The sequence below is a fragment of the Mirounga leonina genome, unplaced genomic scaffold (assembly GCF_011800145.1).
Source record: "Mirounga leonina isolate KUSES-001 unplaced genomic scaffold, KU_Mleo_1.0 Mir_154, whole genome shotgun sequence".
Classification (NCBI taxonomy): domain Eukaryota; kingdom Metazoa; phylum Chordata; class Mammalia; order Carnivora; family Phocidae; genus Mirounga; species Mirounga leonina.
The window spans coordinates 36,719,996-36,741,460 of NW_023270389.1; the positions used below are offsets into that span (position 1 = coordinate 36,719,996).

Consider the following 21,465-nt stretch of genomic DNA (forward strand, 5'->3'; position numbering starts at 1 on the left):
TTCTTAAATATAGAAATACTTTGATTCCTTTAGGGTATCTGAAGAATGGAAAAATGGTTATCTCCCCTAACGTACATCTTTGGAACTATCACCAACTTCAGAAACATACGTAATAGGATACTGCGTACCTGTTTCATAAAAATGTGATAAGAGCGCCTCTTTTTCAACAAAACGTTGATAGAGCCAATCAGCAAGGCCATCCGTCTCCAGGGGTACATCTTTGATTGGAAAGATCCTATGAAGAGTCAGAAAAAAAGTAAAAACTACTTTAATTCAGAAATCAAACTCATTCAGAAGCACAATTTAGCTTTGGTGACCGAAAAGCTGAAGAAAGGTATGGAATCACCTGTGGCTTTTACAAGGGTTCATTTCTGCAGCTTCTCAGGTCATCTTGGTTTTTAAAAAATTGTTGATTATACAACAGAGTTCATTTATTCATTCATTCAAACATTTACCAGCCTATTACGTTAGGTCCAAATGCCAGATGATGAGAAAATATTAATAAATTGCCCTGTATCTACAAATAATTATTGAGAAATAACTGTCTTCCCAAGCTTGTGGGTTTAAGAAGAAATGTTCAGAACAGATGGAATTTTAAAATGCAGCTACTGGGATGTCTGAGTGGCTCAGTCCATTGAGCGTCTTGGTTTCAGGTCTGGCCAGGATCTCCCAGTGGGGAGATCGAGGCCCGGGTTGGGCTCCACGTTCAGCAGGGAGTCTGCTTTCCCATTTGTGTGAGTACAGCCTCTCTTTCTCTCTCAATTAAATAAATAAATCTTTAAAAAATAGAATAAAATAAGATAAAATAAAGATAAAACAAAATAAAAACAAAAAATAAAATAAAATAAAATAAAATCCAGCAGCCAAATAATGCATCTTAACGATGTTCTTTTGGAGGAAATGTCTGTGAACCAGACAGATTCTGCCTAAATTGTATCAGAGATAGAGGTTTCCTGAGCGGGGCCGCCTCTTTTTGGAGCGCAAATGTGCAGATTGTGTGAATGCGTCCCGACTCACCAGGAAACGGACCGGGATGATTAGTGATACATATCCGCTGGACGTGAGGGCAGAAAAGGGCAGCTTGAGTACATACTATGTATTTGCTGATGTTGAAGTTTCTTTTTTGTTTCCCGGTTTTGTGGGGGAGTTTTCTTAATTTTATAAAGGGAGACAGTTTTAAAAGCCTGCAAAAGGTTTGTATGAAAAAATAGCGGTCCCTATCCCACTGCCCGTTGTTTACCTCTTTGAACCAAGGATCTTGATATTTATTGCCATGTTTCGTCTTCAGTTTTAGGGCCAATCTACTGACTTCCCACTATGGAAGATCAAGTGCATTCTTCCCTTTCCCACCACGCATTGATATCCTTCCCATCTTCCCAACGCAGTTGTATGGTGATTTTAATGAGCAGAGTACTAGACATTTACATTATTATAATCATGTACATATATTCAAAGCTAAGCCATGTAATAAATCAAGGCTACTCTTCCTTTCCTGCCCAATTTTTGTTCTCCCTGAATTGAGCAGTTACATCATTTTCTCTGTACACATAACTAATTCAGCCAAAAGCTTTTTTTTTTTTTTTAAGATTTTATTTATTTGACAGAGAGAGAAAGATAGAGAGAGAGGGAACACAAGCAGGGGAGCGGGAGAGGGAGAAGCAGGCTTCCCGCTGAGCAGGGAGCCCAATGCGGCACTCGATCCCAGCACCCTGGGATCATGACCTGAGCCAAAGGCAGACGCTTAACGACTGAGCCACCCAGGCGCCCCACAACCATAAGCTCTTGTCCATCTAGAGTCAATTCTCTAGAGTGTGTCTGCAAACTCTTTCTTAAAGGGCCAGAGAGAACATATTTGGACTTGGCAGGCTTTATGGTACCCGTGTCAACCATTCAACTCTGCTTTGTAGGGTGAAAGGAGCCTTAGACCATGTATAAATACATGGGAATAGTTATGTTCAAGTAACACTGTATTTAAAAAACAGGCAGTGAGCCAGGACTGACCTGTGCTCTAATCTTCTCTTAAGGCGTTTGTGTGCATCAGACATTCTTTTAATTTCATCTTCCTGAATAAATTTCACCCACACTGTGGATTTGTTGCCTGCAGTTTTCATCCTGCAAAGACCTCTTACTTTGTCCTGGTGATTCTCCTAAAATACATTTAATATTTCCTACATCTCATGTCTTCCTTTTTCTGTATTTACTCTACATTTTGATGGAGCACATCCTCCAGCGATTTCTGGAGAAAGGGTACTTGAAATCTTGCCAATGTCTTTTCAGCCAAAGTCTTTTTTCTGTCCTCACACCTGGTTCGTAATTTGACTAGACAGAGGATTCAGGGTTGCATTCATTTTCTTCCATCTCTGTCTTTGTGTCCTCCTTTCTAGGAGATTCTTATTTAATTTCTAAATTTTTTTTTTTAATGAGTTTTTACTTCTTTTCTCATATTTTTAATTTCTAAGAGCAGTTTGAATGTTCCTTTTTTATTGTTTTATTGTTGTTTTTGTTACAATATTACAATATTGTTGTCTTATTATTACAGTATCTTATCTCTATGAGAATTAGAATGGAAATTTTAAAACATGCATGAAAGTAGAGAAGAGGGTTAATGAACTATTAGGATTTTTGGCAGCTGTGCTTTCCCTGCACCATTCCTCCAAGTCACTTCCTTCTGTTTGTTTTAGTCTCCATATTTCACAGCAGAGGCCGATCAGATGACCAAGTTATCCGGTGAGTCTTTGTTGTTGACTCACATTTACCGACGGGATTAAACATCGGATTGAGGGCTCTCAGCCTGTGAGTGCAGTTTGTTGATTGGGAGCTACGCTGAGGATGATCTGGTTGGGCCATTTAAGTTGGTCTTTCCTCTTGAATTTGCCATTGCCGCAGAGGAAGATCCTCTAGTATCCTGCCCAGAGAATGAAGGCCTAGTTGTTGGCTTTCTGGTAGCAGAAAGACCCCCACTGGCTTTCTGGTAGCAGGGCTGGGGGTCTAAGCACTCTGCGCCCTGTCATCACTTAACCGTGCCATTTTCATTATGCCTGTCCCAGGCGCCTCTGAGTCTAGAGAGTCTCTGGCTCCCTCTCCAGAGTAAGCCCCCAGTCCCCTGTCATGTCAGGGAACGAAGAATCCCCCAGCTGTGGGATGGTGGGTAGGGGTTCTGGGGATCTGAGTTCTTCAACAGATTTCAACCAGCCCCAAGCATAGCAACCCTTTCAACCCCTTTTCCATGGGCACTAATCCTGCCAGTTTTTCAGTTCTGTGGTGTAAATCAGGTTGGCTGCTGGTTTTCCCCTGCTGGCTTAGGGTTCTGACTGCTCAATCTGTTTTCCAACTTCCTGACTTTTGTTACTATTGCCTTTCCTATTGTTTTCCTCATTCTTGTGGGTTTATACTTTAAAGAAACCTCTTCAGTTTCATTCTACTGGAGTTTTGGAAGGGCATGAAAGTTGACATGAGTTCGGGCCACCACGTTCTTTAGGAAGCTGTCCTGTTATTTCTGAAAAGTCTAAGATGATTTTCTATCTTTGGCCAGTGTCTACTACTTGCCATTCTACAAAGGGGCCTATATTACTATTTCAAGTTTAGGCAAAATGTGTGTCAGTCACTTAGTAAGGATCTGAAAATTTTAATGATGCATACCCATTATAAAAACATTAAACATCTTCTACAGTTTATCAGTAGAACACAATGTCCAGACGAGTCAAGTTGTACAAAGGATTCCAAATGACCAGAATGCCCATGCTCAGACTCCTTCAAAGGCGTCTTAAAAATTACTCACGTAGCATGGTCATTTGCATACAAAACAATCAGAAGGAACATTATTTATGAATCGCATTATAATCAGATCCCTTTCTCTTGTTATTTAAACACTTAAATTCCAGATTTGGGGTATTTTAACACTACAATATAAGTATCCGTGAGCAGGAAAGAGAAGAGAGGAAACGAAGGAAAAGGACAGTATGGAAAAAAAAATCTATTAAAAATCAATTTCAGGAAATCACAGTTTTGATTAAAAATTTTGCTTTCAAAAATTTGAAAAGGATGAAAGGTAACCAAAATATAGTTTTTTTTACACAGAAAATAAGTTTCCCAATCTTAGTCACCTTTCTATTCCCCTTAGTACTACATTGCTCTAAAGCAGTAATATAGAAGTGTTCTGGTTTATTAAATATTTTAATGGGGTAGGAGATTCTAAGGTCCAGAAACTTCAAGTTTCAGCTTGCTACTATAAAATCCCCTACCAGAATTAGATTTTCTTTTGCTTTGAAAGAGCTAACCACAAAAAGAGGAATTAAAGAACGTCATGCCTTTTAAAGAGAAAAAATACTTGAAATGCTTACACTACATAAAATCAACCATAGGCTAGTATTTCTTAGCCCCTTTAATGCCTATCCTCCTAGCTAATTGGAAGATCTCTTTCAAACTAAAAAATGTTTACCTCTGCATTCTCTCATGTTCCCATATACCTCACTGAAGTGAGAGTGGGACTTCACGGCTGAGATTCCCTTCCACAAACAGTAGAGTTTTGTTTTTGTTTTTTAATATGTGAAGAGTCTTCGCTTTTTAGGCATAATTAAAATAATCTCAGAAGGTAGTGTGGCATAGTGATTAAGAGTACAGACTCTGGGACAGACTGCCTGGGGTTGAATTCTGGCTCTATGGCACTTGCTGACTATGTGACCTGGGGAAAACGGTTTAACCTTTGTACAACTTAGTTCCCTCATCTGTAAAATGGGGTTAATAATAGTATTTACCTTACAGGGGCACCTGGGTGGCTCAGTCGTTAAGCGTCTGCCTTCGGCTCAGGTCATGATCCCAGGGTCCTGGGATCGAGCCCCGCATCGGGCTCCCTGCTCTGCGGGAAGCCTGCTTCTCCCTCTCCCGCTCCCCCTGCTTGTGTTCCTGCCCTCACTATGTCTCGCTTTGTCAAAAAAAAAAAAAAAAAAATAGTATTTATCTTACAAAGTTGTTATATGTGTATACTCCTGGGCAGAGGGTGGTGGCATAACTTCGCATCAGTAGTGATGGTGGTGGGTGTGAAATGGTAAGTACTGTTGTGCTTTCAAGTTTTCTGGGTTCAGCAACAGCTGTAGTGACTAGACTAGACCTGAAGTTGTTATAAGGGCTTGACAATCCGTGACTATTTTCATATAGCATAATACTCTACACAGATAGTCTGTGTGGTGTGTGTGTGGTGTGTGTATTTCTACACCAATGAGGCAACAATGAAGCCAGCCTCAAGCCAGTCACATAAAAAGATAAATGTTGTGACCAAGTACTACAAAGGTGAATTCCTGACAGAGATTCTATTAATACTGATATAAGAAGAGCAGAGACATGGAGACACAATTTCAAATGAGGCGGCCCAGGGCTATTTAAACAAGCTCATCTGTCCATTCCTTCAAAGGGTAACTTCTACTCTTTGAACTACAAGGAACCCTCAAATTAGAAATAATATTCCAAGAATTTTATTGTCTCCTCTTTTTCCTCTCCCATTTTAACTAACAATGCAGATCCCTCTGGGGGAAAGTTACATAGGATACACAAGTTCCTAAGGTTGTTTCCACAGACTACTTCACCTGCAGTGGATGGAATCCTACAGAATTTAGCCACTAGGCAAACATATTTCTATGGAAAAATGTTCTCAGTGTTCACCCCACAACACTAAGCTCACATCTCATCTGTTACATCTTTGTCCTTGGCTGCAAAAGGTCAAACTCCCTGTCTCAAGCCACCATCTTGACTTAAGAGTGGATTTGAAAGGGAGATGATTTTTTCTTTTTTTTTTCAAGTCAGTTTGTGAAGTAGCTTTTCCAAGCCTCTTCCCTCATGGGAGAAGTCTCTTCAGGTACCTAGCTGTATAAAACAGCCATTTATATTGTGAAGACGGCATGTCCATGTCCACCAAGCAGTCTTCTAACCTTAATCTACAGGTAGGAAGATGAATGAACACAAATCATGATTTTGTTTTTACCTTTTCTATATTTACACTGTTGACTCCTTTTTCTTGTCACATTGACTGACCAGGAGAAAACTGAATAGAAGTGGTAGTAACAAGCTCCCTTGTCCCTCATTTCTCGTCTTTCGGGGAAAACATTCAATAGTTCACCATTAAGTATGATATTTACTGTAGATTTTTTTTGTACATACCATTAATGCAATTAAGGAAATCCCCTTCTATTCCTAGTTTGCTAAGTATTTCTTTGTTATCATGAATGGGAGTTAACAGTTTATCAATTTTTTCCATTTATTGACATGCTTATGTAATTTCTTTCTTTATTCTGATAACGTAATGAATTAAATTTGACTGATTTTGGAAGTTAAACCAAACTTTCATTCGTGGAATATATATTCTCAGTACATAATCTGATGTGTTTTTTATATATCACTGGGTTAGTCTGGCATTTATAATCATGTAAGAGGTTTGCCTGTAAATTTTCCTTTCTTATAATATCCTTGGTTCAGGTTTTGGGATCAAAGTTATGCTGGCCTCATAAAACAAGGTCAGAAATATCCCCTCTTTTCTATGCTCTGAAAGAATTATACTTAATGTCCTTTATTGTCTTTTTAATGACTATAGAATCTGTAGTAATGTCCCCTTTTTCATTCCTGACATTGGCAACACTGGCCTTCTTTTTTTCTTGATCAGGCTTGCCAAAAGTTGATCAATTTTACAGTGCTTTAAAAAAAAACAATTTTTTGGTGTTATTCTTTCTACTGTATATTTTCAATTTCAATAAACTCTCCTTTATGATTCCCTGCTTTTTATTTACTCTCTTTGTATTTAATTTGCTTTTCTTTTCCTACCTTCTTGAGATAGACATTTAGATCACTCATTTTCAGTTTTTTTCTTTTCTCATAGTAGCTTTTTAAGGCTACAAATTTTCCTCTAAACACAGATTATGTTATATCACATAAATTTTTATAGATTATATTTTCCTCATCATTCTGTTAAAAAAATATTTTCTAATTCATTGTAATCTCTTAATACACAGTAAACATGAAATTCCTCTTATTCCCTAATGATGGATAGTTTCTCATCTTTTGTTATTCTAAACAATGTGGTGATGAATAACATTATGCAAATGTCCACTCATATGTGTACAAGTATATCTACAGGATAAAATTCCCAAAAGTGAAATTGCTAAGTCAAGATTAAATGCATTAGTAATTTTGAAAAATATTGCCAAATTGTCTTCACAAGGATTATACCAATTTACATTCCCGCTAGCAATTTATGAGAATGCCTCTCATGGAAAGATTTTTTTTTTTTTTTAAGATTTATTTTTAGAGAGAGAGAAAGAGAGAGCGCGTGCACGCATAAGCACAAGCATGCGATCAGGGGCAGAGGGAGAGAGAATCTCAAGCAGACTCCCTTCTGAGTGCGGAATCCATGTGGGGTTCCATCTCACAACCCTGAGATCACAACCTGAACCAAAACCAAGAGTCCGACACACAACAGAGTAAGCCACCCAGGCATCCCTCATGGAAAGTTTTTAAACTGGAGAATAACAAAGTCAGAGGCCCTGTTTCAGAGGATAGTTTCACAATTGGGATATACAAATTTGGGGACATATCCTTGGGGATCCATCTATGAGTTCTCTTTAAGTATACAGAGATCTTGTGTTTTCATTTCAATATTAATCTTAATAAAAATATTCTGAATTATACAAATAAACATCTTTAAAAATTTTTTTAATTTTTATTTTTATTATCTTTTTATTTTAATTTTTTAAATAAATTAAATTAAAATTATTTTTTTTAAATAAAGAGAGAGTACAAGCAGGGGGAGCTGTAGGGAGAGGGAGAAGCAGGCTCCCACTGAGCAGGGAGCCCAACACAGGGCTCGATCCCAGGACCCTGGGGTCATCACCTGAGCTGAAGACAGACACTCAACTGAATGAGCCATCCAGGTGACCCAATTTTTAAATTAAAAGAAATTTTTTTTAAGTAGGCTCCACACTGGGCGTGGAGCCCAATGTGGGGTTTAAATTCACGACCCTGAGATCAAGACCTGAGCGGAAATCAAGAGTCAGACACTTAACCAACTGAGCCACCTAGGCGCCCCTGATAAACATCTTTTTACTTAAGTACCACCATGTGACTTAAGTGCCTATGTGTATAGTCACTTTGGCACAATGCAGTACCACTTTCAAAGGCCAAAAAAGTGAACAGGGCCATACTTGAGGGCAAAATCTATTCTTTTATCTCATAAAAATTGAGATTTAGCTGTAACTCTCCCTATGACTTACAATATCCATTAAAATAAGACAAGAGGTGAGTTCTGCTTTTCATAATTGCAGAGTAGTTCACAGGTAACTGTTATAAATTCTGGACAAAACACAAAAAATCATTAGTGGAATGCACTGGGGAGTGACTAAAAACAGGCAGATACTGGAGCAGAGTCAACACTGGGAAAACAGGAACGGCACTGGGTGAGTTTTCCATTTTTTCCAGCTTTTTACCTGAGGGTAATTCCCAATTAGTGCCACACAGGGAGGCCTAAAATTTACATGGAAATAGGTAGTCTTACTGGTTGAAGAATGAGAGGAGAGAGATTAGGACGAGCACTGCAGTTGGAGACAGGAATCCAGAGAGAAGCACACACAAAGGGGGAGTCACGACCTCAAATCTCTGGATGACCCCTGAACTATGTATGTATGGGGCAGACTCTGAGCAGGAGGAGGCCTCATAATCCGTAGCCAGCACAGTTCCAGGCGCAAGAGAGGTGGGCCCAGAGCTACGCAGGAAACAACTATTCAGGAAATTTAATCATTTCTTTCTTTTTATTTCCTCCAAATTAAATAACCTTAAACAGTTGGATTTTCAGGAAAGTCTGTTAAACTTCATCCTGATACTAGAGGAATGTTTTAAAATTTAAAACTTAAGTTTAAAAATTGGATTTTACTTTTTAAGTGAATGGCATTACAAATTATTGACTTTTAACTTTTAGATAATTTAATACCATCTTAACACAGCTTTGCAATATAGGTATAGCACTCTTGAAACTACTCACTTCTACCACAATGAAGAGCAGCCAAATGGTTTGGGGAATTATTTGCATGATTTTTTGACTTATAAACATATCCTGTTTCTGTAAATATAGTATCAGGCCTAATCAACCTAAGGATAACTTAGCAAGAGCCATCGGGCTAAGGAACATCTTGAAACAGTATTTAAAGCATCTTTATAAGGAGAAAAGTGACTAAAAATATGGCTGAATTAAACAGAGAAGGTTGGGTTTACCAACTGAACTCTTGAAAGAACATGGCGAGGTTGACGAAGTATATATTGCTTTAAATGGGGGTGAGTGCGGGAATGGGACTGTGTTTTAACAGAAAGCCTCCCCTACCATCTGCCTACAATAGCTTGGACATTCTCTTGCCTTAGGAAACAGCCAGGAGGGCAGACCAAATGCTCCCTCAAGAGCAATCTACTTTCATTACTCTGTTTGATCACCATGGGATTAAAATATTAAAACAACTAATCCCCTAATATGGCAAAGTATCAAATGCACTCAATACCAGTCCTCTTGGACTCAAAAGGAGTTCTTGTGGGACATAAATAAATAAATAAACAAATAAATAAATAACAGAAATAAATCTTCCCAATACCAGTAGCTATCCAAATGAGAAACTAGCTTCAAATTTTCAAGAAACAAAAATTCTAATTATCAGTAATCCAGGATGCTCTTAAATACAGAGTATTCTACCAAAATCTACTGAATCAGATTTAAGAGCACTAGATAAATTACACTTGCAAAAAAAAGATATAAATAATGCTTAGCAGCTGCACCTCTATATATTTGAGTTAGAACATTTGAATTTTCATGCTACCAAGGATCCAAAATGCGAGCTTACAAACAACATGGCTAAACCCTCAGTTCACTTACGCCAACCACAAGTAAAGGAATTAATAAGCATTGAGGAAAATTGAGATGAACAGTTCCTGCTTCCAAAAGCCTAATAATCTAGCAGAGGGAAAAGAAAAGTAAACAAATACTCTAAAATCAGAATATGGTAAATGTTGTATAAGGAGTTTAAAGAATTTCTGTGTAAGTTTAAAGGAAGGGGTGTGTGTGTCTACTTATAGCACAGGATACATGGAAATGGCATCATTTGAGTTGGCCTAAAAGAGTAAGTAGGATTTAAAAGTCTTTTTAAATAAAGTAACAAAATGCATATAGTTTTCAACAGTCAAAAGTACTACTACAAGGTTGACAATGAAAAATAATAACCCTATTTTTCCCCTCCTCAGACACCTGTTGCCCAGATACAACTCCCTTCAATTTTCTTTTGTTATTTACCTCCATCGTGCTTAAAAACATGTTACTACCTCTACTTCTAGATTATCCAGTTTGAAATTTATTCATTGACTTGCTGCAGTGGAAGATAAGGATTTGGGTCTCTTACCCCTTTGTTCTCTTCTCTTTCAGTTTCCTCCTCCTCTTCTCCTACAGTAAATACATCCTTCTCAGGGCCAACTCTGTCCTTTGTAACTGTGCTTATTAGTTTATGTTCTATTTATTTTCTTATGTGTCTGTTCCTTCTATCAGACTGTGCTGTACTCATCACCGCATACCCAGTGTATAAATCAGTGCCTGATCCTTCATGGGAACTCAAGTTTGCTGAACGGAATTAAAATGAAAGTCATCTGCCAGCGTAAAACTTTGGAGGTGCCATCTGTAGACAACCATCAGTACCATGGGAATAGTAAGTGACACCACCAGGGTTAGTGTGATAAGAATAACTCAGAAATTCAGAAACTACTTGTCACCAAAAATAGATTTATGGACAAGAACAGATACTGTCAAATTTAACATATCGGAATTTCTCCCAGCATTCAAGTCCCAGAAGTGTTGCTTTGAGCCACTGTCATGAGGTAAGCTGCTCAAGGCTTCATCCTCAGCATACCAAAATGTAGTATTTATAGCTTCCCCCTGGATCCACTAGCAAGGCTTAAAAAGAAAAAAAAAAAAAAAAAAAGCCCACTAGTTATCTGAAAATAGAATTCAGCAGCTCAGATAAAAGCTTTTACCCACTTCAGCACAGGGACAAACCAAGGCTCTGGGGCAGCAAACGCAAGGTCAGAGAGAATTTCCAGTGCCTTTAATGTCGCTGTAGACAGGGAGAAGGCAAGTAGCACCTTGGCCACCGCTTCCTCTCACAGTCGGGGAAAGTTCAGCCTGGGACCCCTTCCCCTTGAGCCCTACTCCTCGTGATCGTCAAAACTGTAGTAAACCAACACGCCACGTATAAACTATGAGGGGGCACTGTTCAGACCTCAAATTTGCTTATTACATCTTTATTCGTGTTCTGTCTTTTGAGACATAGTAAGATGCTTAACAAATAAATGCTTGCTGAAGGAACTGAACCATCAGGTAAGCAAAACACAACACTGGAGTGTCTGCTTAGGAGAATCACTAGTACACTTTCCCTGAGTCTCATGACTTTTAAAAATTTTTTGTTAAGACTATTTTTGGGGGGCAGTTAAAGGTTCACAGCAAAACCCAGGAGAAGGCACAAAGAATTCTTCCTATCTCCCTAATGACTTTTGAAAACTTTTTATGTTGAGATAACTTCATGCTCAAGAAAAATTGTAAAAATAGTACAAAGAAGTCACAAAAGTGCTTCAATCAGATTCCCCAAATATCAGTTTTCCCCATATTTGCTTTACGTTACCATTCTTTCTCTCCATATAGCACACGTAACAACTTTCTGATATATATACATATGATTTTTAAACTTTTGAGAGGAAGTTACAGAGTGTCCCCTAAGTACTTCCAGGTGTATTTTCTAAATACAAGGACAGTCTCTAACATAACCATAGTCGAATGATCAAAATCAGGAAATTCACACAGATACAATACTATTATCTAATCTATAATCTATAGACTTCATTCAAATCTTGCCAGTTGTTCCACTAATGTTTTTAACCAAAAAAAAAAAAAAAAAAAAGGAAAAAGAAAATGAGAAGGTTTTGTGCTTTAGGAAGAGGAATATAGCAGTAAAATAAATACTGATCAAAGATGGGACCAATATTAATAAAGGGAATATTAATAAGCAAATATACTCCAGGTAAAAGGTAATGAGGTGTGAGCTAGGCTGTGGCATTTAGATTTTAAAAAAAAAAAGGGATAGAAAGAAACATTGCAGAAGTTTCCTTCATAGGAACTGGCAGCTGAATTTGAGAGAGAGAATTAAATTAAAAAGTGGAACAGTCAAAGGAACTCCAAAATTTTCATTCTGGGTGAGTGCAGAATGATGAAAACATAAACTCCATTGGACAGCCAGGAGAAAGAAGTTTGCATGAAGGAAAATGAGTTCAGTTTTAGAAATACTAGGCTTGCAGAAGCAACAGGCAATCCCAGTGGAGGAAAGGAAGTGATGTGAGGGTCTGGAACTTGGGAGAAGGCCGGGGAACTTGAGCTATGTGTGTAGAGGAGCTGTTTCTGTTTACTCTCTCACTATGAACTCAACCTCCACAGACAGAGGGCTACAAACAGGATCCTGGAGAAGTCTATACTTAAGCAATCTGTCAAGGAGAGAGAGAGAGAGAGAGAGAGAGAGAGAGAGAGTGTGTGTGTGTGTGTGTGTAAGATCCTGTATTAAATAAAAGGTTAGACAAAAAGATCTAGCTAGCCCTGCCACTTCTCAGATTCAGTTCAATGACTGCAAGTAACTAAAAGATAGTGATCATCAGAGTTATGCTTAACCATTATTCAATTAAAAATTAAATGCTAAGAATTTTTTTATTTGGGGGACAGTATTTCCAACAACACTAAATTAAGTTAGAAAACAAAGAGTAGTTTTTGAATACCAATGGCAGTCACCGTGATTGACCCTGAAGAGACCTGAAAGTGAAAAGGACATGGCGAGCCCCACAGGGCCAGGGAGGTGAGGAGAGAGCTCTTCATTTCCAAAGCTTATCATAGTTCTCCAAATCCTATTATGTCCAGATTCATGTACTGAAAATAGCTTAGTAAATTAGATTTGTAGGTTGTGGTCTTCATTCTCAACTATGTCCCAGTACAAAATTTCCTCCATGTGTAACTTTTTATAAATATTTGGAAATAAATGACATATGTCGGGGTGCCTGGGTGGCTCAGTTGGTTGGGTGTCCAACTCTTATTTTGGCTCAGGTCATGATCTCAGGGTCCTGGGATGGAGCCCCGAGTCAGGCTCTGTGCTCAGCAAGGAGTCTGCTTGTCCCTCTCCCTCCGCTCCTCCCTCTGCTCCTCCCCACTGCTCACTCTCTCTCTCTCTCTATATATATATAATAAATAAATATATAAATACAATCTTTAAAAAAAAAAGAAATGAAGTATGTCTTCTAAGTAGAGGATGATTTTCTCACTTGAAATGATGGTTCACCTCTTTTAAAATTTCAACTTCATTACAGAAACACAGAATTCAACCCACAACTCAAACTTCGATTAAGACCACTTATTCAATGCCTCCAGCATCCTGAATGGTGCCAAACTAAAATGTTTTCCTAAAGGAAAGGGGAAAAAAAACTGCTGGTGCAGAAAAGAAGAAAGAACTTGTGGGTAGTGAACATTCATAAAAACAGCCAAGCACAACTAAAAACTTGAAGATTAAATTTAATGTGTAACTTTCCATTTTCCAACTAGAAGCTCTCAATAGTGACCGATAACTAAAACGTCCAGCCTTTTCCAGGGAAAAGCTAGGATACAGAGGCAAAGCAACAGAACACAAGAGGTGATAAGAAAAGCAGACAGGAAGAAGAGAATTATTAGAAACAGCACAAGTAGGGGTGAAATGAACAATTAATTCTAAACGAGGACAGAGAAAAGCCCTAGCGTAAGAAAAACTAAAGACAGGACACTGTTTTCTTCTGCTAGGAAAAAAGAAAGCCACTTTTAGCTCAAGAAGCAATCTTAGTACCTCACTCCCAGGTGGGCAATTCTGGGGCTGGGGCGGAGGGTGGTAAAGCTCTAAGCATGCATCATTAGTGCCTAAGTACATGTCATCAGGTGGGAACTACTCTAGAGTTATTCACAGTTACTGGGAAAAGGTGACCTGAAATTTGGTCCCCATTAAGTTAAGTAACTGATTTTCACTGTATTAATTTTATTCTACTTTATTCCACCTTTTACACCAAAAAAGTATTATAGAAATTTAAGCCTCTTAAAGTTCACTTTTAAATTATGGATAAAGCACTTGAATAATGAAAATCTAGACTATATAACTTGAGCATTTCAATATGTTGGATTTAAAGGAGTAAAATCTATTTCGTGTCTATTAAATGGTATTTATCTTAAATGTGAATTTATTAAATTCTTAAAACTACCTGATGAAAATGCTTTTGTTGCAATTATGCAAAGGATTATTAGGCCAAAATTCTAAATTCTGTGGGCAACTGCTTTTTTCGATTAGTTTTTAAATTGAAGAATACATTCACGTTGTAAAAACCAAACCAAACCAAACCAAAACAAAATTAAACACTTCAAATAGTATAATGAGACGATCCCTCCCTACCAGAGGCATTCACTGTCAACAGCTGAATAGCAACTCTATGGCAGTCACCGTGCTATAGAGAACCAATGGTCCCAAACTACTTCATTTGTTCAACAGTCTGTCTGTGTTCCACTGATATGGGATACTTAATCATACACAAGTCCCCAAAGACGTCTGGATTTTCTAATCTTTCCATCGACCTGGTCCTGCCCTCATACTACACTGTTTTAATTACAGTAAGCCTTGACATCTGGCAGGAAAAATTCCTCTGTCTCTTTCATCTTCAAACTATCCTCACTGTATTCAGTTATCTTTACTCTCCCAAATGAATTTTAGAACCATTTTGTCAAGTTTCCAGAAAAGCCCTCCTGGATATAATGTAATTGCAATTGTGTTAAATTTATAGATTAATTTGGGAGAACTGATGTCTTTGTAATTTTGAGTCTTCCCCTCTATGAGCACAGTCTCTCTTTCCATTTATTCAGGTCTTTTATGTTCTTTAATGAAGCTTTATATTTTTTCTTCATACAAGTCCTACACATTTCTTGTTGAAGGTTTATTGCGAGGTACTTTATAGTCTTGCTTCTGAGAATAGTATCTTTTTTAAAAAGTTATATTTTCTATTTATTGCCAGGATAAGGGATACCACTGATTTTTCTGTAGTGATTTTGTATCAAGCACTGGTGTTATATGCAACTGATGAATTATTGAACTCTACATCTGAAACTCATGATGTAGTATATGTTGGCTAATTGAATTTAAATTAGAAAAAAAGATTGCTGAACTCTCTAAATTGATGGTCAACTCAGTTTCTTGGGTTCTCTATGTAGACTATTGTGATGGTTAACTTTATATGTCAACTTGACTGGGCTAAGGAATGCCCAGATAGCTGGTAAACATTATTTCTAGGTATGTCTAGAAGGGATTAACATTTGAATGAACAGATTAAGTAAAGAGGATTGCCCCCACCAATGCAGGTGGATGTCATACAATCCGTTGAAGGCCTGAACAGAACAAGAAGCGGAAGAAGGGTGAATCTGCTCTCTCTGCTTGAGCTAAGATATGCATCTTCTCCTGACCTAGGGACATTAGTGCTTCTGCTTCTTGGCCTTTCGGACTTGAATAGGGACTGGATAGATATCATCCTCCCCTTCCCTCCCATTTGCAGACAGCGGGACTTGGACTGAGTTGACCCCTGGCTTTCCTGGTTCTTCAGCTTGCAGACCATAGACTATGGGGCTTCTCGGCCTCCATAATCACGAAAGCCAGTTCCTGAATTGAATCTCCTCTTACAGATTGCTCTGTATAGCCTATCGGTTCTATTTCTCTGAAGAGAACCCTGACTAAAACAACCAACAGTCATCCCAGTGGATGATTTATAGTTCATTTTTCAATTAAGTTTAGAACATTTCCAAACCTTTAGAGTCTGGGACACAGGGAAAAACCCACTCTAATGGCTCACAAAATAATATAAGACTATGGGTCTTCTTATACGATCACAAGGAGGGTTTTCAGACAAAACTGATCCTCATTATGTGCTATGTGCCAGAAGAGGCCTCAATTCTAAATTGAAATTCCTGACATCATTGTTTGTGGTTAAAGGGATCGAATGAGGAAGTATCATTTTTTCCTCAAAGCATAGGATACATTTGTTTTGAATTTTACTTTATTTATTTTTTAAGTAGGCTCCATGCCTGGCGCAGAGCCTGACGTGGAGCTTGAACTCTCTCAGATCAAGACCTGAGCTGAGATCAGAGTCTGATGCTTAACTGACTGAGCTACCCTGTTTTGAAATTTTTAACTAAAACAGCATTCAAAAACTACTTCTGACAGACAACCAGATATTATATGCCTCCTGATGGAAGTAAACATCACCATTTGTGAAGTATTTCTTGCCAAGCAAATTCCAACTTCAATCTGATGAAGTTTTTTTTTTTCTAAAGATTTTATTTATTTATTTGACAGAGAGAGAGATAGCGAGAGCAGGAACACAAGCAGGGGGAGTGGGAGAGGGAGAAGCAGGCTTCCCGCTGAGCAGGGAGCCCAATGTGGGACTCGATCCCAGGACCTGGGATCATGACCTGAGCCGAAGGCAGATGCTTAACGACTGAGCCACCCAGGCGCCCCAATCTGATGAAGTTTTAATACCTACCTACCAATTAACAGGAAATAGAAGGGACAGAGGAATACACAGGATATAACTGGCAAAATCAAAATTGTAGCAAACTCTACAGGGCAAATAATCTGGTATCCTCAAAAAATAAACCCCAAAGAAAAGAAAAAAGAAAGACGGGGGAATCTGTAAATAAGAAGAAATGTAAGAGATATATTGACTAATTGCAATCTAACTGAATCCAAACTGTTTTTCAAAAATCACTTATGAGATAATTCAGAAAATTTGGTAACTGTTTAGATATTTGATGGTATTAATGAACTGTTATTAATATTTTAGGTATGATAATATGTAATTTTTTTTACCAAAGAATTCTTTTATTTTAGAGAATAATTTACAAATGAAATGATATGATATCTGAGACTTGCTTCAAAATAAACCAGCAGGATCTGGGAAATAGCACAGGGAAAATAGCATTCCCCATAAGAGTAAGATAGGTTCATGGGGCTGAATTTACAGGTTTGATATTTTCCATAATAAAAGTTTTAGAGGGAAAAACTATTTCTGAAATTATAGTCTCTACAACTTATAAAAACTTGTGACTTTAATTTTGTTGTTTTAGGATGTAAGGAAAAACAGAAAGGAAAACCAAAATGATGTATTAATTATAAATATATTAGGTTTACACATAAAATTACTAAAATATTATCATTTTTAAGTGTTGGTAATTTTTCTCATAAATAAGTTTTCCCCTCATCTCTTTGATAATCACTCTCCCTATTCAGATGTCATTTTAATAATACTCTACAAGCTAGCATCAGAAATAGCAGGTTAAAAATATCTATTATAGGGCGCCTGGGTGGCTCAGTTGGTTAAGCGACTGCCTTCGGCTCAGGTCATGATCCTGGAGTCCCGGGATCGAGTCCCGCATCGGGCTCCCTGCTCGGCAGGGAGTCTGCTTCTCCCTCTGACCCTCCTCCCTCTCATGCTCTCTGTCTCTCATTCTCTCTCTCTCTCAAATAAATAAATAAAAATAAAATCTTTAAAAAAAAATATCTATTATAAAGGAATCTAAAACATGGGGTGTAGGGAGCTATATGTAAGTACTAATATATTCAGCATGGTGTTTTAAAAGTCAAAAATAAAACCTGACAAGTCTATGGCTAATAAGGAAATGGGTCATTAAATGTATACACTAAGTAGGATTTTGGAAGGCCACAAAGATTTTGTAACACTATTTTAAAATACTTATAAAATTTGTAATCTTAACACCTAGTACATAGAAAGTACAGGTATAATGTTCATGAAAATGCTATATGGGATAAAGCAGAATATAAATAACTTTTATGCATATTATAGCTACAGCTACATTAAAAACAGATATATAAAACAAATAATAAAAGGAAATATAAAGGAATTTTATGTGAGCATGCTGGAGGAGTGTTTACCCTCTATGAAATATTTTCCATAGTTGCATACTTCTATTTTTGAAAATAAACTTAATATTTCACAAAGTATATAATAAAGGACATCTAAAAATGTTCAAGAAATGTAATCCTTTAACCCCCCAAATCTAAAATATTACCATTTCAACATGTCATCAAGAAAAATTACTGGGATATTTTACAGTCCTTTTTCCTACTAGTTGTTGAAATCCGGTGTGTATTTTCCCTCTGCAGAACATCTCACAGCAGACTCGCCACGTTCCAGGAGCGGCTGCTATACTGGACAGAGCCCGTGCAGAGAGCATACACTGTAGCCTTCAGACATTCCTAAGTGCTGCATTCCTACTATATGCCAGCATTGCTCTGGGGACTGTCAACAAGACAGAGTATCTGCTCTCAAGGAGGTCATGTTCTAGATGGGGAAGACAGACAGCAATGAGCAAACCAGGGAGACTTCTAACGGTGACTGAATACCTAGATAAAGACGCTAGCTTCGCCCTAATCTTATGTTTCATGGCAATGTAGCTCACTATCAGGTTACAGGATTATCACACTCATCTTATAAATATGAAACCCGAGGCCTAAATAATGATGTACATTTCAAACCTATCCCATTTGCAACAGTTGACATACTATTTGAGGAGGTGATCTCTTAATTACTGCTAATGAGATTGTAATCTGATGTCACCATTTCAAGAACTATTTGACTGTGTCCAGTAAAGGTGAAAATACACACACCCTATGATCTAGCACTTCCACGCTGGGCACACACATACCCTACTTTACCTCTCACTTACTAGCATACGCTTAGTGAAACAGGTATAAAAATACTCATTGTGACATTGTTTATTATAATAGCAGAAATACTGAGAAAACAGGTATCCAACAATAGAATGAACTGATAATGTGTGACAATCATATCATGGGAACAGAACACTTAAATAGCGTTAATAGTTCAAATGAATGAAAGGGAACCATAATGTAAAAATAAAAAGATCTAGAAAAAATGCAGAGTGGAAAAATACATGTTGTAAAATGATAAATCACCTATGATTATATACATTTTAAAAAACATACAGACCAACATTATATATTATAAATGTATCTGTACAGTAAAAATATTAGGACAGGAAGGCCACACACCAAATTATGACCCTAGTGGCTTTGATGGTGGGAAAGAAGGGGATGGAATTGGGAGGGCAAATAATGGCAACTTAACTTCACAAGAAATGTCTTCTTTCTTTTATTAATAAAAAATCCTAAAGCAAATATGTTAAAATGTCAACATTTGTCCATTCTTGCTAGTGGGCATATTTTCTTTTTTTGTTTTTTAAGATTTTCTTTTTTTTTCAAAGATTTTATTTATTTATTTGAGAGAGAGAATGAGAGAGAGAGAGCATGAGAGGGGGGAGGGTCAGAGGGAGAAGCGGACTCCCTGCCGAGCTGGGAGCCTGATGCGGGACTCAAACCAGGGACTCCAGGATCATGACCTGAGCCGAAGGCAGTCGCTTAACCAACTGAGCCACCCAGGCGCCCTAAGATTTTATTTTTAAGTCATGCTCAACATGCTAGTCTACCTACTGAGCCAGCCAGGCACTGGTGGTGAGCGTATTTTCTTAAAAAATATTAGTTAAAAAATCCTTTTCTGAATAAACCCCTCCCTCCGAAATTGAAAGTAAGTTCTTGCTCAAAGTCCCTAGTTAAATGCTTTCTCCAAAGTCACCAAAATTCCAATCAAATAAGACATGAAAGCAGCACCTCTGCCTTTCGTAATCTGTCTACGCTACTATCTACACTCAAGGTTGTATCTTTTTTAAAGATTTTTAAAAAGAAAAACGTAAGCTACTTCTGCCCAAGAGGGCATTTTCTCCAACTCACTGTCCTAATTTGGAGTGAAGCAGACATTTAGATTAAGGACACTGATGAATTTTGCTTTTATCCTTATAAACATTCTATCCCTGTAGTTAAAATCTAATCACGTTTAATTTTCCTTTTTTTTTTTTTTTAAAGATTTTATTTATTTATTTGAGACAGAGAGAATGAGAGACAGAGAGCACATGAGAGGGGGGAGGGTCAGAGGGAGAAGCAGGCTCCCCACCGACCAGGGAGCCCGATGCGGGACTCGATCCCGGGACTCCAGGATCATGACCTGAGCCGAAGGCAGTCGCTCAACCAACTGAGCCACCCAGGCGCCCCACGTTTAATTTTCCTATTAAGTCTTTAACAGCAGCATGCCGTGCCCATTACTCCTTTAACAGGAAGAAGCTGTCTTCCAGTGTAACAGTGATAATATAAAAGGGAAAGTGGGAGGAAAGAGTTGCTCGCTCAAATATTGTTTCTTATAATTAAGGCTTAGTTCCTTTTTTTAAAACAAGCATTACTTTTGAAAAAGATCAATAATGTGGTTGTATGCATACTAATAAAAAATATCCCCCTAGTTACATACATAATTAGTTACATACAATACATAATTTTGGGAAGTAAGGAATAAGAAAGGACATCTTTCTTTTTTTTTTTAAAGATTTTATTTATTCATTTGAGAGAGAGAGAGAGCGCACAAGTGGGGGGTAGGGGCAGAGGGAGAGGGAGAAGCAGACTCCCCGCCGACCTAGGAGCCAGACGTGGGACTCCATCCCAGGACCTGCAGATCATGACCTGAGCCGAAGGCAGACGCTTATCCATCTGATCCACCCAGGCGCCCCGAAAGGACATCTTTTCTCTTAAAATAATAAGTGGTCTAGATTAATCTGTGGGGAATGTTAATTTACTAACATTGGATTTATCAATAATCCATACATACTTTATGTATCTTACTAATAGTACTTTGTATTTATAAGGTGCTTTGTGGTTTTTTAAAAAAAATTTTTTTATGAGTATATCATTTGGTGCTCAAATAATGCATTCACTGAAGCCGCAACCTCTAGCCAGAAAGGTCCTCAGATGGGCTGCTTGAAGAGCTATGCATTGGGTTTAATCAGCAAAATGGTCTGGGTACTGAACTACCACTTACTGCAAGTTTCCTAAGGAATAAGCTCCAAACATTTGCCTTAACTTTTGACAGATAACAACACTATCTATTTGTAAGGTACAATCTAGTATATAACCATGTCACAAATGTTTACTTTCTCATTTATGTGGTATTTTAGAAAAGTATTTTATAGCATATAGTAACATATATATTAAGGGCTTTAGGGTTTTCTCTTCTAGAAATCCTAAAAATCAACATATAAACCCAAGAAGTAAGAAGTGAACGGACAATGCAGAAAACTGCTATTGGAAAATAAAAAAATAGTTTATCTCATAACATTTAAAATAAGCTATTGCATTCTTATGCTTTTTTCCTAAGCATCAGTACAGAAAGTTAAAATCTAGAAGAATATTCTCCTGCACATTCTGGTAATCTAGACAGTCTTTTCTTATTTAAATA

At 37.6% G+C, this 21,465-nt stretch overlaps 1 protein-coding gene across 2 annotated transcripts in view; it reads right to left on the minus strand.

The window, feature by feature from the left end:
• LPGAT1 (lysophosphatidylglycerol acyltransferase 1) overlaps positions 1–21,465 on the minus strand; it is a 122,725-nt gene that overhangs the window by 8,679 nt on the left and 92,581 nt on the right. For both annotated transcript variants that reach the window (XM_035010494.1, XM_035010493.1), the window contains exon 7: positions 129–235. In XM_035010494.1, the coding sequence (XP_034866385.1) occupies positions 129–235 (107 nt within the window). The remainder of the gene's footprint in view (positions 1–128; positions 236–21,465) is intronic.